Source organism: Cinclus cinclus, chromosome 9 (assembly GCF_963662255.1).
Source record: "Cinclus cinclus chromosome 9, bCinCin1.1, whole genome shotgun sequence".
Lineage (NCBI taxonomy): Eukaryota > Metazoa > Chordata > Aves > Passeriformes > Cinclidae > Cinclus > Cinclus cinclus.
The window spans coordinates 8,210,348-8,226,864 of NC_085054.1; the positions used below are offsets into that span (position 1 = coordinate 8,210,348).

Consider the following 16,517-nt stretch of genomic DNA (forward strand, 5'->3'; position numbering starts at 1 on the left):
TGTGTGTTTGAAAACAGAAAATGTCAGATTATTCTCAAATTAAGGGAGACACTAAATAAAAACCTCAAATCTAGAAATGCAATTTAAATTAATTAGAGAAAAATTTCAAGTCTTTATTATTAATCTGTCCTTACCCAGCCTCAGTGTCTCATCCATTTCTTTGCCTCTTCCTTCAGTCTCCTTACTATTACTTCATCTGTAGTTCACCTGTCAAAATGCCTTTGTCACTTTGCATTTGTAACGTACACTTCCTGTCATTTGTTGTGTTTTCTTAATCCTGTTTTTATGAACACATGCACAGAAAACATAAGGTTGTTGAAGTCATGTTGCTCTGCCAGTTCTGTTCCCAATAATAGCTGTTACACATGACCAGTCTCAGCTGAGTTTGTCAACAACAATAGAGGTTTCAAAGGCGTGAAATCCCTTTGTTTTGTGGGAAGGGGTGGCTGAACAGAGTGGGGAGGCACAAATTAATGCTTCCATTGAGACAAAGGCTGCACATAGGAAGTATAGTCACTAGGGAATCTCTTCAAGGAAGTATTGAGGGGCATAATGCTTGTGAATCTTGCTGATCTTGGGCCTTCTTGCTTGTCTTCCCTGTGACTTGTATGCTTGAATTGTAATGTATATAAACTAGACTTTGTAAAATGGACTTTTATTAAAGGTGAATGCCTGTACAAGCTCTTTTCTTCTCCTGGTAAATCAATCCCTAGGTCCAGTTGTGCAGCTTCTACAAACAGGTTTGTATAGCTGTAAGGCTGTAACAGGAGTTCTTGGGCATTTTCAGCCACTACTGGTTTTTAGATGTTCATCCCCTGGGTTGTGAGGCACTCCTGTACAGTTTGCCTTGCCTCTTTTTCTTTCATGTTTTGCGTTGCAGAGAAGGCCTGCGGTTGCATTCTATGTAATATACCTTAGTACAGTATATACAGTATACAGCATTGACTATGCATTACTTAAATGACTTACAGGTCTAGGAGGGAAACCGTGTGGGATTGCTGAAAAAAAGCAGTTCAAGATAATGCTTCCTTCCTAAAGTTGTATCCAACTGTTAGGAGTATACTTTGGCTGTTTGATCACTCTGCACTTCCCAAATCCATTCTGCATTTAGCTTGTCTGACACAGAGTTCCCTGTCCAGCACAATTAGTAATGTTTCCATGCAGCTTGCAGCTACTGTTCAAGGCTTGCTCTTTCCAGGGCAAAAAAAAAAAACAACCCATAAAGATACACAGTATGGCCTGAAATTAATGCTTTTTTCCAAATGTGTCTTCAAAAAAAAAAAAAAAAGAGAGGATGGGGTAGGACTGGGAGAGAACTTCTCAGGATTTGCCTTTTAAAATTATTTGCCAGTATAATACACAGCCATTGCTCTGTTCTTAGCAATATTCTTCTTCTTTAGCAGAGATCTGCAGCAAACAACTCTTATCTGTGCACCAAGTGTTCCCAGTAATTTTTCCTTTCAGGAAAACCAGGAGGTTACAAAGGAAAAAACTTGGTATTGTTTTGGTTTTCTTTTTAAGCACGATGTTAAAATTGTAGTGCCTGTCTTTTTTTATTGTTTTCTTTCCCCTATTCCTTTTGGGATTTAGCTTGTCTGTCACAAGCTAAATTGTTTTATTTTCCCTGTTCCTTTTGGAACAATTAAAGGTGAAGAAGCTTGAGAATGTCTCAAGAATTTCAACTGGTTCAGAGTTAAAGAAGTCATTTGTCTTGTTTTATAAATACAAATTGTCTGCTTTAGAAGATTTACTTTATCAATAAGCCACCACAACTGTAACTTGGTAGTCTGAAATCTCCATTAGGTTTAGGAGGAGAAAAATAAAAAATTGACAATGTGTGTCACTCGACAGTACTTGAATCTGAGATTTGTACTTGACTGCCTTCCTTCTGGCATGGTATTATAACTTGATAATTATCATTTTTCCTCTGTCTAAGCCCACATTGCCTACAGGTGGTAAATTCACCTTTGTGCAGTGACTTGGCTTGGCAGTTGAATAGTGTTAACTGTTTGTCCTGTCTCTCAGAGAATTGATTTCTCAATCCCCTGTCAGCAGAAATAAAATAGCTGACTGTTGTTAAGGAGCTATCAATGAAATAATTTTCAAGTTCTACTTAAAAATCAATGGCACAATAAAGTCCAAGATCACCCAACATGTAATGTTGACATAAGCTTTGAATAGCTTCCTTTACACATGTATTTTCTGTCCTGCAGTTATTTCCGCTGCCTTCTCAGAAATGACTGCCTGCTCTTACTAAGGGTACTGGTCTTTTAGACATGATTTGCCTTTAAATATTGTTTTGGCTATAACCTTCTAAAGAGAGTAGAATGAAAATACTCCTGTTATTTGCATGTGTTAAAACAGTGCAGATATAATTTCAGAAAGCAGTTGGAGTACTTTTGCTTTTATATTTTAAATCTGTCTGGTGCTGGTATATGCAGAGACATGAGATAGATATTGAGTTAAACTTTATTATTGGCTTATTATTCATCTGTCATTTTAGATAGCAGGGGATTTCAAAGTAAAATTCAAATATGTATGACTTCATAAATCTGAAGGTACCAATGATAAAAATATTTTTAAAAATTAATTGGTGAGATTTTTCAATCCTGGAGACAAGTCTTTTAAGTTAATACCATCTAATACAGTTAAGTGAACATTATTTCAGGATTCTGTTCCCATGTCATTCCAGCCTGATTCTAGTCCTTAGAAACTGATAGCTCTGCAACAGATAGCTATTCCTTCAGCCCTTTGTTGATGCCCAAAATCTTGAATCCCAGCACACAAGAATTCTTACGGTACCAGTATATATATCTCTGTGTCTGACTACACGTGTATTATTTGTAGTTGAGTTGTTGCAGATGATTGGTGTTAGTGATATGAAGACATAATCATTGGTCAGAATCAATGTGCACAGTGTTTGAACTTCCAATTTTCAGTTGAACGGTGGCTTCTGCAGGAGGTCAGGATCAGCATTCACTGGATTTGAACTTCCAGTGTTTGTTTGAATGGAATGCTTTCACAAGTCTTCATTGTAAAGTCTGTCATTTTAAAAATAAGATTAGTTTATAAATCAAGCATGTTTTGTAACAGGAAAAGCAGTTGCAGTTATGAAGAACAGTTAGAGACTCCTTTTTCATGTAATGCTACCAGAACCATGTAGTGCATATTCAACTTTAAAGAAAGGCATCAAGCTTCATTTTGTTACTGTGGTGGGCAGTGACCTAATAATGAGTACTTACACTCTGCCTGTGGTCATTGTATTTGTCAGCATATATGTACTATGAAGAGTAAAGCAAAATCTTCCTAATGGTGGTTTAAGTAGCTTTAATCCCTTCCGTTCTCCTTTACATTTAATGTCTTGGCCATGTCCTGAGAATATAGTAACTGTTAGAAGGATGTTCTTTTGTTCATCATTTGTTGTTAAAATCACCAATATGGTATGGGACATGCTTCACATACAGCAAAGAGCTGGTAGATTCAGTTTCTTCTTATTACCAATATATACTGGATGAAAATCTTTTCTTCCTGCAATATTCTGATGAATGGGATGGTGCCAAGCAGAATTCGCTGACCTCTTGCTGCAAGCTCTTGCCAGAGTTCTCACGGATGGATGAACTCTTATTTCCTCTGACTGATGATGTCAGTTGGGAATGTTCACCTTTCTTTCATTCCAAGCTGAAGATAAATACAGTGATGAATTGTATGAATTATTTTTTTTTTTGCCAGTTTCTTTGGTCTCCTTGTATGAGGGGAGTTTGAGATGCCAGTTTTTTCCACGGGAGAGGGAAAGAAAGGAGCAGTGTACACATACACTGTTGACATATTCTCTGCTGATAGCTTTTACAATTGCTAACTTAAATCATAGGGATTCGAGAAAATATTTATATTCTTAATGCATATAATTATGCCTAAAATCTTGAGTGGACCATTTACTCTGCTTAATGTGGTATTTAGAGGAAATTAAAGTTCATTCTGGAGAACATTTTGAATGTAGCATGGCAGATGTTTGTGAATTGATTGGTAGTAAAGCCTGACTTAAAAGTACATAATGTGTAAACACACGTTTGGATTTTTTTGTTATTATCAGTAGACAAAGAGAAGTCAGTGCTTAAATACTTTCTGTCAAGGCTGATCTGTCCTGTGTAGATTTGAAAAGTAGCTTAAAGTAATTAATTTTGTAAATCATGCCTCTCTGCCTATGTCTAGATCCAAGCCATTTTAAACTATATGTGCATATGCCAGAATGACACTATATAAGAATAGCTGTGTTCTGAAAAAGACGCCTTTTTCATTTGGCTTCAATCTACAACACACAAGTCTACAACAAATGCATTCACACATGGATTTATTCGGAATTTTTTGTGGATTGGCTAATGCAATAAGAAAAATTTAGTGAAACAGCAAAAGATATTTCATTTTACTTTTCAGTGCAGTTTTCCTGTTCTGAGTTTCTGAACTGCTGGGAATAATCACTTGTAGACAGACTGCTTTCTGTATTCTTGCTTGCTTTTTTTCTTTGAGAAGCGACAAGTGGCTGAGTTGTTTCATATATAATGCTGTAGAGCCCACAAGGATGTCCCACACAGGAGAATTGGGGATTATTGACATGAATTATGTTGCTTGGAATGCCTGTAGAATGTTTTAGGTGAAAGTGTTTGTTACGGTTCATAAACATTATTGGCATCTAGTTTTAAGTAAATCTTATGTACAGCTTTTACTGGCTCTGTGAGAAGGTATTAAATAGAAGAAAATACAATACACTTGTCCTAAATCCATTACTTGTCCCATTTGTATTTTTATTAAAGTCAGTGAGCAAGGGAATTGTAAGAGATTAGACATTGTTTTGTACCACAGAGGAGCTCCTTGTCACTCCAGTTGATGCAGTACCTGGCTTGTTCTCTTTCCTGTACCCAGCTGCTACAGCTTATTTAAGCACTTACCACAATGAAAAAACATAATCTAGCTTTTTCTTTAAACTGCAAAATTTGTTCTTAATTGTCCTTTAAAATACTATTGTTTTTAAACAATGTTTTCAGAAAAAATTCATACTATGCCACTTCAGACTCAATCTTCTAAATCACCAGAACACCTCCAGGAAGAGCAGAGAGCTGAGGCTGTGCTCAATAGAAGTGAAAATATTTCCAAGGAAAGCTGTGAATAGAAGGACTGTGGACTCGGTGCACTCCATACACCTCGTGTTAACAAGGAAAATTGTGTGCACTCAATAAATTGCTCTTGGTGCAGCTAACAGTTAAACTAGCTATGAGTACCTCAAATAGCATTGTTCTCCATCTGTATCTGAATAACCATTTTGAAATTTTGAAGGCCAGATGGAAAAATAATTACTATCTGGTTTGATCCCTCACATATCCCAACTAATTCTTACAACTATGGTTAGAATTGAATGTATCTCTTATGGGAAAAATTAACCTTTACTGAAACGTTTTCTGGCTAGTATTAAATTACTTCAACTTGTATAAGCTAAGTAATTAATTATCTTTACTGTTTAGAAATAAGACACAGCTTTAGTCTGTGTTGATCAGGCTTTAGCAATCATGCTAGTGTGAAAAACCCTATATATAATGCAGCAAGAATAAAAGCATAGAATTTAAGAACACCAAGTCTTCATGCATAAGCACTTTTTCAAAACCTCTGTGTTTTTTCCCCCAGTTTTTCATTATCTCAGCAGAGATAAGTGTAGAATTATTCCTGTTGGACATTAGGTTATTTATATACTCCAGGATTGCATTAGTCTTCTAGTTACAGTACAGTTGATTTGCTTGTGACCCTCCAGGCTTCTCAGTCCCTCTATCAAGAGGGAAGTTCTCTGTTGGTAAATACTGTATCCACCCTCCCTTTGTCCCCTGCCCAGCAGTGTATGAACTTCAGTGTTTTGTTTTGAAAAGCATCGTTTGCTTTCGCTAAAGCTGTGGGGCAGTTCTGGTCCCTGCATAAGGTTCCCCTTGTTACTGAGTGACTCTTCTCAGAATGTGTGTCCTTAACATGGCCTTTCTTGGCAGCTGAAAGATGGTAACCAGTGAAAGGCTAAGAGTTTGTTTGGGGTGCCATCAGGAACACACACACTGGGGGTTTTATTTACAGTTGTATTCTGAGGCCTACTGGGTAGATGGTGTCGACTCCATTTAGTATATGCAGTGATTTATTAAAGAACTACCTTCTGCCACTGAGCCAGATTCTTTAGGGAAGTCAGAATATGTTATTTATACACTATCACCTTCATTACTAATACACAATAGTGTTTGGACTTCTGAATGAAATGAGAGGAGCTACCTAAGAGCTACAGGTCATGTTTTAGCTACTCCTTGTAGCTTTTCCAAGCAGCAGAGCATTGTAAATGGTATCATTTTAGACAACTGGAAAATTTTCATAAAAAGGATTTAATTGCTTTTGAAGCTTTTACGGGGACATAGTAAGGTTTTACATCTTGGAAGTTTTGAAGGGAGTGAATAAGGTGCTGAAAAACACTCCGTGCTTCCCTTGGTGGGGAGTAAAAAAATCCTACTGTACTCACAGTTAGTCTGTAGTAGTGGAGACTTCTGCACTGCCTGCAGGCTCACAGGGAATTCGCTTGCACTTTGAAGTGTGAAGTGATAATCCTCACAACTGCTTATTTCTTTATTAAATTTGCGGAAGTTAATTACATGCCCTGGTAATTTACAACAAAAAAATCACAATTCTCTGATGCCAAGTAGGCAAGTGAGTTTTCCAAGCTTCAGTTTAGTCCCTCATGCTGTAAGAAGAATTTGGCATTGGCGCACATTATTACTATCATTCATCCAGAAAGTCTGTTAATGTATGCACATTTTTCTACACAGTAGTGTCTCATGAGTAGGTCTTGGTAAATCTTCTATATGCAATTTACATGTATTTCATTGTTTTATACTGCTGGACTTAATGTCCTGCTTAGCATTTGTGGTTTGACTGCTTGTGGTCTTTGGAAAATGAGAGCGGGACGTAATTAAAATCACTGTATTTCATATGGCTAAATATACTGAGTATTCATATGTGCTAAATATATTGCCATGCATATAGTCAGAAATTAACTGTTTTTTAAAACAGTAATATTTGATATTCATTAGGTTTGCTGTATTTCATATTCCTTGACAACTGTAAGCAAATTGGAATTTGGATGGATTTTCAGTGGCTTTCTGAATGGCTCCCGTTATAATGTTGCTAGCTGGAAAACAAGAGTATCCCTGTCATCAAAGAAGGCAAAATGGATCATTCTGCTGATGGCAGATTGACCTCAAAGGGTACAATTGGTATAGGCCAGTTCTAATTAAACAAATCAGATCATGGCTCTGTATTCTGTTATTAAGCATTTCAAAGTTAACTTGAGTAGTGATTAAATGTGTTTAAGTGACTGGTACAGTGATAGAGAAGATAAAAAGATTGGGTTATACTCTTTCACCAGTCCTGAACAGAAGCAAATAATTAAAAATGGTGCTATGTGAGAAATAACCCAAAAATGCATTACTTGCATATTTGTTTAGAGTATTGGGGCAACTGAGTTAAAAATAAGTGGAAACATGTGCCTTTCTTCACATTGTCTTTTGTATTTGATTTCTTGTTAAGGATTTAAGTCTCATTTCAGTGAACCACCACCTCTGATGCAGGGGAATCTTAAGTTCAGCTGACCCATTTTTAAGTTTCTGGCCTACCTTGCATTCTGTATAGTGTGACTGCTGCCCATAAAGTCCATCAGAGAACTTCTTTGTGTCACACTGCTCCACCAGCTTCATACAAAAGTGCTGCATTTGCTTACAAGCTTCTATCCTTTTATCTAAAGAAAGTGTTCCAATACTTTGCTGACTTCCCTTATAAAACCAAAATAAAATTGTGAGGTTGTCAGTTCTCCCCAGCATACTCAGCTGGACACCAGCCTTACCTGTGGAAATTGTCCATGCAATCATTGCTTTAGAACAACAGTTGCAAACAGCACCAAGTCAGGCACTTAAATGAAAACTTACTAAAATTTGGTCAGTGCTAAAGTGGATTTAGACAGTGTGTCACTATAAGAATGTGGAAGAGAGGTTTTGATTGGCAGCTCTGTGCTTAGGTAGGCTTTAGAAAAGCCAAACTTAATATATTTGCTGTGTTGATGCTTAATTTTCTGGAGGTTCCATGTTATGTAGCTCCTCTTAAGTGTGATTACAAAGCATTTTGTTTCTGCTTAAGCAGAAACTTAAAAGTTTGGCTCTGGTGACTTCTGCTACAGTGGTTTTTTTTCTGTCAATTTTTATTGACTCCAGTTTATATGTAGCAATGCATTGCTATTGTGGGAGAAACTGTAATGCTGAAGGCCATGTGGTAGGTGTCTACAGAGCTAGTTCAAAACCCAAAATAGTGTGTAACCAGAATTCCTTCACTGCTGAACAGGAATCTTGGTGATTGTGTTGATTTTTATATATATCTATTTAAAGAGAAGCTGAGGATAAAGATCTTAAGTGAAAAGTACTTACTGGTAGAATTGCTTCCCTTATCTTGTTTATACTGATTAATTAAAAAAATAAAAAGCACATAGGGTTAAAGATAAGATGGTACCACTGTTTTCTTCTTTATGTGTAATCTTGTTGCATGTCTCTACATAAGCTGTTCTGGCCACTCATCATAGTAACCAGCTGGGCCATTTCACCTGCTGGAGCCATTAAAGAGGACTCTCTCCCCCTAGATTAATCCCCTCCGACATTAGTTTTTTGCTCTGACAACTGGAGCAGGCATTCAGAATTTGCAGGTGGCCAGTGTGACGCACATAATTGCCTACAATTTTAGGCAATGAATAAAAATGGTCTACATTACTTGTCAAAGGTTGTATATGCAGTGCCAAGTGAGATCTATGGGAAGCCTTTTAGGGTTTAAAGAACAGTTAATAGCAAAGCTGCACAGTGCTTTTTTAATCATAATGCATTTGTAATATAGCACTTTGATCTTCTCCTTGTAGGAAATGGTGTTATATTAGCCACTTTTAAACATTTATGAGTGAAATTCAGTTATAGGAGAGTAAAAGTGATTATTCTTAGGCAGAACATGTTAGATTTCATTAAAAGTTTTAGCTTGCCCCTTCCTTGTTAAAATCTGTGGGGAGTCCTGTTCCTGGAGGGTTTCAAATCAGGATCTGAAGATTTAGAAGAGCTTTTTCTTTTTTTTTTTTCCTCTCCACTAAAGCTACTGCAAGACTAGAAAAGATGGTAGTAAATACTGATGTTATTTGTGGTTGTTTATAAATGTACTTCAACTGCATAGCATTAAGTGCAAAAAATGCTGTGTGCTCAACAGTCCAGGGAATGTTTCCTTGTATTTTAAAGATCTTAGTGCTCAGTTGCATCAATTACAACTCTAAAAAAATGCATTATTTAAAGCATGATCATAAATTATCTACAACAAAAAATAGGCGACTCTAAAATGTACTACTCCTAGAAGAGCAGAGTTTGACCTTTCAGACCCAAGAGCCTTTTATTAACACCTGCCTGTAAGGAAAACCGTGCCACACGCAGCTTTCGGATTCACGACCACAAAACTGATGAGGAAAGGCTTGAAGGGTTCAGTTTGTGTCACTTGCTGTTTGCCGTTTCCATTTCACAGATGATTAATCTTTCTGTGAAGAAAGGCCAGAGAAACAAAGCACATTGGGCTCTTCCTGCAGTTACTCCTTCTGAATGCACACTAGCTTGCTAACTAAAAGGCCTTTAGATTTCCTGCCGAGAGAGATATTCTGAAAGTGAATGCAGCTGGTTGGAGGTCACCAGTGCAAGGCTCTTGCCATTGTGTAATGGAGGCTTTGGCAGGTTTCATTTTGGGGGGGGAGGGAGAAGGTGTTGGTGAAAAATTAATGCGGAATAAAAAGGGCTTTGGCCGTTTGAATTAATTTCTTGAGGGAGGATCATCAATAATAGGCTCCATTTCTTTTGCTCACAATTTAAAAAAAAGAGAAAAGATATTTGCTGTGTTTTGTCCCACCCATTCCCTTTTCTTAATGGCATGTTTATATTGTACGTGGTCTCTCCCGCTGGATGCTGAAATGTTGCGTCTTACTGAGTTCGAAAAGCAATCTAAAATGTGCTGATTTTTGCATATATTTTATGAGCTCTGCTGATGTTCTTGGTGACAAGAGATGTTAGTTGAGTATTGTGTATTTAACTTTCTAATTGTGGGATTTGGATGACTTTAATAATCTGTATTACTCTGTAGTGACTTTTACAGCAGCAATTTCTGTTTTTCTGGGAGAGTAAAAATTTGTTTCTGAAAGGTAGTATCTAATTTTTAGTTTGTCTGTATGTTTTGAATCTTAATGGATACATGCCTTGTTTATGGAAGAGAATAGTCTTGATATCCAGCTGAGTTTTTGACTTTGGTGTTTTTTTTGATCTTGCGTAGGATGTAATGTGCAAAATCAAGACATGGGTAATAGATGAAAAGAAAGCTGTCCGCTTCTATCATGATTGGAATGACAAAGAGGTAGGCTATAAATATTATTCCATGAATTGACTTCTAATTTTGGTACCTGTTACTGGTTCTTTTCTTTGTTTTTAAGATTTCATGTTCATAGTGTACTGAATGTTAAATTTATTAGCTGAATCTATGCTTATTTGTGATTTATGTATTACACTTGAATTCTGTAGCCTTCTCAGATGTGCCATGAGGAAAATGATCATAAAATTAATTCAAGTTAATATAAACTGTTTTTAAAATTCTTCCCCTCTATTCTCACTTGCAGATTGATGTTTTGAACAAACATTTGTTTTTTACTTCAAAACCGATGATCTACTTGGTTAATCTCTCTGAAAAAGACTACATTAGGAAGAAAAACAAGTGGTGAGTGTGTGCAGGTCTAAATTTATATTTCTGTTTCACATTTTTCAATGGTCAGTAATTCCTTGCACATCTAGATCACCAAGGACATTAATTAAAGTAGCTATATGAACTAATCTTGCACTTCTGTTACATGTTATGCTCCCATTGACATGCTTGAGTACAATGCATATGGTGAAACCTTGACTGAAACTGCAGAAAAGAATGTGCTTTCCATCCTTAACATTTTAACATGAATCCATTAACTTTGAAGAAAATAGATTTGATTTAGAAGTTCTTACGTAACTAAGCATATGGCTTTATCATATTCTATAATGCTTGTTGTCTGAACAACATCTTTTTCATTCCATAAGAATGAATTGAATGCCAGAAGACTAAAGCTATGTGAGTTACACAGAAGTTTTTCAGGCAAAATTGCACATTCTGACATTACTCTTCTGTTTGCAGTTGGGTGCCTGGCTTTCTTGCCACTTCTTGTGTGTTGCTTGTACTTTACAGGCCTCTTTTGATGGGCTTTAATGCCGTGGACAACTCAGCTTTTAGTCAGGTATTTCTGACATCAATATTGTGACTCAGGTACATGATGGTTGCAAAATCAATCCATCAGACATTCAGTGAACTGGATGAAGATCCAGTCCTAACATGGTAGACGTATGGTGGGAATCCACTGTTGAGAAGTACAGCTTTTAGCATGTCATTGGAATTCCTAGATGGCATAAATATTGCTCTGTGGAGGAGAGAACAGATTGGGTAGTTAGTATATGATGAAGGAAAATCTATGGCAGTATTTAGTTTAAAAAAAACCCAGCCAAACAGCAAATCTTTTCTTACAATTCAGAATTTCAAACACTGTGCTTGTGAGATACTTTGGAGATGTATAAATGTGTGTTTGTGAACAGATATATGCATGTAACTCATCCAAACAAATCAAAAGTATCTAAAGCGGAATATCTGAATTCTCCTAAAGTACACCCTCGGTTTCTCCCTGTACTTCATTAAGTACTTAGATGCACATGGTTTCAATTTTCCATTAAAAATTCTCATTTCCATATGATATCAAAGAGTGAGAAGGCTTTAAACTGAAAAATAAACATTCATAGACTGGAAGCCAAAACAATAATTAATGTCAGATGGCTAACTCCAATAAATCATTAGAATAAATTCTGTGAAATTACTGCAGCTAAAACTGTCCTTTTGATACTCCAAGACATTTTGTGTTGGTATTAAAGAACAAAATTTAACGTATTTTAATAGCAAACCCTCTCAGTCCCAAACACAGACTTCACAATAGACTTGACAAGCAATACAATAATGTAAGCTCTTCATATTTTGACTGATTTTTATACTTTTAAATTAATTTTTCCTCTAAATATTTGTGGGGTATGACAATTTAAATATAAGGTGTAGTTCTACCCAAGGAGGTATTTAAAATCAGGGTAGTCATATTTGCTCTGTTACTGTAAGGTGACACTTTTTTTCAAAGTGAAAATGCTGTGGTTTCTTAAGGTTTGCTGTAACAGTAACAGTTACAGATGTGTAACAGCACAGATGTGGAAGTTGAAGTGAAAGTGGATGAGTCTGTTTCCCTGTCCAAAAAAGGACCCTCACACCTGTGTTTGGATGATTACAGGTAGAGCTCACTGGCTCTAATTGTACAGTAAATAGCATTTCCCAGACCCTAATGGTAGCCAGACTGCTTAGGCGACGCCAGTCTCTGATTTAGCTGTCGCCAGTCACCCCATGTTTTTTGTGAGACTAGTTGTGATGATGGCATAGTTAAACCCAATTGAAAGCCAATCTTCAGATAAATTGCAATTTTTAATTTGTGAAAAATCAGATGTTTGAGTTGAGGAGTCATATAATGAAACAGTTTAACTGTTTCTATTACAATTAATTATTTAGTTTTTTAAAAGTATACCCAGGTCTCATGGATGTGAGTGTAATTGTAGCTGAAAGATCAAAGCCTGGGTATCTGAGTGATGTTCCAGAAGAGAATTTACCACATAGCCATTTTCAGTACAGTTTCTGCCTCCTGCTGTTCCTATTTTCCCTCAAGCTAGCCATTGACTACCCCCTGTGCATCCCTGCTCGTAAAAAATGATTGAGGAAGTATTTGTCATGTATTTATGAGTGGGAAACATTGTGTGATAGGGAAAGGCATCTACTAGAACCTGAAAGATTGCCATTTCCTTTCCTTTAGCTACTCTGCCACAGCTTTAAATCCTCTGTTTATGCAACATAGCTTTTATATTTTAGAGCAGAATAAATGTTTTCTATGAAGGATGCTAACGGTAGGCTTCTGTCATTTATGTGGTGCAAGCAGATGTAAATGATTAGAATATATTTTACTGTTAGATGCCACTTTGTGATTTTTGTTATTATTTTGACGGATAGGTATTCATACTTGAAATACAAGCCACATTTAGTCGTAGTCACTCTTCTCAAGAAAGTTTATTTCTGAGCTTAATTCATAATATTACTATAACAAAGGTAAGGTTAATGCAGGAAATGCTCAGTCATAAAATGTTTTCATTAGACTTTTGCAACTATAAAAGTATTTAAAACAGCAAAGGAGAAGAGAGGCTTTTTGATTTTGGGTGGAGAGGAAAACTAAAATGGTCTTTGTTTTACTGGGTCACTGTTTCAGAATGAATGAACATTTTAATTGTTAGTTAAAACACACTTATATTTAAGTGCCAATGTGTTATTTTTCAATCCAAGAAAAGAAGAAAACACTCTGAAAGATAGGACTATTGTGTGTTTGAGCAGGTATATTGACCTTTTGAAAGATGTAAAAACTGGAATGGCTCCAAGCAGTTACTTGCTGGTTTTAACAATGTTGAATTAGTCATTCAGTTGATTTATGATTAAGACCTAGCCCCTGAAGAGAAGCTGACATGGCAGCTGTGTTAGTTGCACTTGTGTTATGATCAGATGACAGTAATCTTGATGTTTATGGGGGAATCCACTGCAACCATTCTTAATGTGTACTGCTGTGCTCTAAATGAATATTTAAACTCTTCTTTTAATAATTAATATTTTTTTTTAAATCTGGTTCTAGTACCTTTACCATGGTATACTGCATTTGAGTTTTATTACGAAAATATTTAAAATAGTAATAATAATAATTATGATGATAATAATAATCAGTTAAAACTGCCTTCCGAGTCCCAGGATATCACATTTATCAGCCCTTCATCTAATTTAAACTTTACATTTTAGTCTTCTTGCTGAAGAGCGTGCTTCTGGTGTCTCATAGGATGGATTCCAATTATGGAATATGTTGAGCTAATTAATGAGTGAATGTAGTGGATCATGCTTAGCATCATAGTTAGTTTGGTATTTTGGATTTATTTGCAGCAAGCACTAGAAATTCTCTATATGTTAAAGCTGCATAATTGATCTTTTGATTCAACTTCTCAGATCCAATAAAGTGAATTTTGTCCTATGCCTAGGCTGTAATTCAAAAAGCCAGTTATGCTGCTAAAGATTTCCTGGTATCTCTAGCATTGTAACTAAATTGTCTGAGACTTAATTATGGATTTCTGAACTTTGTTTTCTCTAATGTCAGACTTGTTGAATATCCAGATGTATGTTAACATTATTTTAAGGGGTTGTTTCTCAAAATGTTATGGTAGGCATTCTGTTAAAAATGTTGATCAGTGTTGATAGGCTAAAGGTCATAGTATTTTGCTCCTCTTTACTTAGGTGACATATGTGTCATAATAAATAAAATTTTGCCCATTAATTTTCATATGATTTTTACTATCCTTAAGCTAGAAGAAGTGTAATTAGGTCAGATGAAAGGTCCATCTCTTCTGGTATCTTGTTTCTGACAGGCCACTAACAGATGTCCAGGGAAGATTATAGGAACAGATTAAGCAAACAGTCTATGCATCCAGCTTCTTGCAATCTGCTGTTGTAGAACTGACTAAGTCAGATATGATATACTTGTGATTAATACTTTTTGACTGATTTTTATTCTCTAAATTTGCCCATTCACCTTTTGAACCCAAGTATACTTTTTGTCATCCCAGTATCCTGGAGCAGGGACTTCCACAGCTTAACTATGTGCTATATGTAGAAGTACTTCCTTATGCTTGTTTTGGATCTGCCACATCATAATTTCATTTGATGCTCCTTAGATCTTGTATTATGAGGGTGAATAATCCTTTTCAATTCATCTTTTTCATATTGCTTCAGATGTTCTGAATATTTTAAAAAATGGAGGGGGTTGGGAAATCTGACATGAAGAAAGAAATACCAAGGGTCAAGTAAAAGGAGCACTCCACTGTTTTGAGTATGAATTAATCTGTTTCACTCGGTCTTTCACTTTTAAACTAGTTAGGAAGCAAAACTATAAATGGAGTTATTCATTACAATTTATGGTAGTAAAATGGAGACTTGGAGTTCTTGGTAGTATTTTTGCAGATCCAGATGTCCAAGCAGTTACATTTTATTCTGATAAATTTATTTGAGAAATTATTTGAGGGAATTTTAAAATCAAAAGTTGTAATGCCAAGGGGGTGTTGAGATGTTTTCTTGATTTAGTTGCTGTGCTTAATGATTTTAAGGTTATCTTCTATGCTGACAAATTTTGACATAATATCTTAAAAATCTATTACAGTTCTTGTTCTTTCCTTACAACTGAAATGCTTTAAAAGAATATTAGGAGATGATTTATGTTATCTGAGTATAAGTAAAGTTTTGCACACACAAGTTGAGAAGTCAGATATTCAAAGCTAACCAGATCCAGAAGTTAGGCATCCTGCTACATCTTTACTGCCTGACTGAGAGAGAGTATCTTACAGCTCAGGCTGTTGAAGCTAGAGAATTGCATGTTTTCCATAGAGCACTTGGCTAGTATAGTAGGGGATAGTGCACATTGTTTGCTTAATAAACAGTTACTCTTCATTGTTTCTTACACAAATTAATTAATGAATACAAATTAATTAGTCATCCATCAGCCAAATGGCAGTCTGTTTTCTTCCCAGCACCATGTCCTGACATTGTCATTGACTTCCTGTAGTCTTCTGTTTTACCAATTCCAGTGACTTTATTTAGTTGTTCTGTTTATCCCCTGCTTTTTGCCCCACTGTTTTCCTAGCTGATGTGTTCTCCATGGGTCTTTGCCAGATTCCCTCTCCTTTGATTCCATCCCATTCTTGCTGGCTTAGTTCCAGTCCAGTCCTTTGGTCTGCATGATTTCTTTCACCGGACTTCCTGCTTTGCTTTGCTTTCTTTTGCCAGCCCCTCTAGAGTCCCCAGTCTGTTTGAATGTGAATGTGTATTGTTTGGATAATAGCAGGTGTTGGGGGCATGCCTTTAAGCATGGAAAGATGGGTCTCATTCTCAGCTTCAGTGTGTAACCTTGCCCCAGACGCAAAAATACCTTCCTGGAGTCTAACTGCACTCCAGTCTTCATCTTTCATCCTGGTGTGATGGTTTATCTCTGACAGCAAGTTTGCTCACTGCCAAATGTCTTGGTTCTTATGTATTAAGACAGTAAAATTTTTAAAGTTGGTTTTGTGTGTTTTAAAAATGGGCAATATTGTATGGTGATGTTTTTTTCAAAAATTCTGATCCACCTGATTACAACATGGCATTACTAAATAGCTGAAGTGTAGGTTGGAAAGTCAGGAAATCAAACCTCAGTAATTTACTTAGAATATGTTGACTCTTGA

The 16,517-nt window shown here is 36.2% G+C and overlaps 1 protein-coding gene across 3 annotated transcripts in view; it reads left to right on the plus strand.

Moving 5' to 3' along the window:
• OLA1 (Obg like ATPase 1) overlaps positions 1 to 16,517 on the plus strand; it is a 105,801-nt gene that overhangs the window by 56,647 nt on the left and 32,637 nt on the right. For all 3 annotated transcript variants that reach the window (XM_062498192.1, XM_062498191.1, XM_062498193.1), the window contains 2 exons: positions 10,399 to 10,479; positions 10,739 to 10,836. In XM_062498192.1, coding sequence (XP_062354176.1) covers positions 10,399 to 10,479; positions 10,739 to 10,836 — 179 coding nt within the window. The remainder of the gene's footprint in view (positions 1 to 10,398; positions 10,480 to 10,738; positions 10,837 to 16,517) is intronic.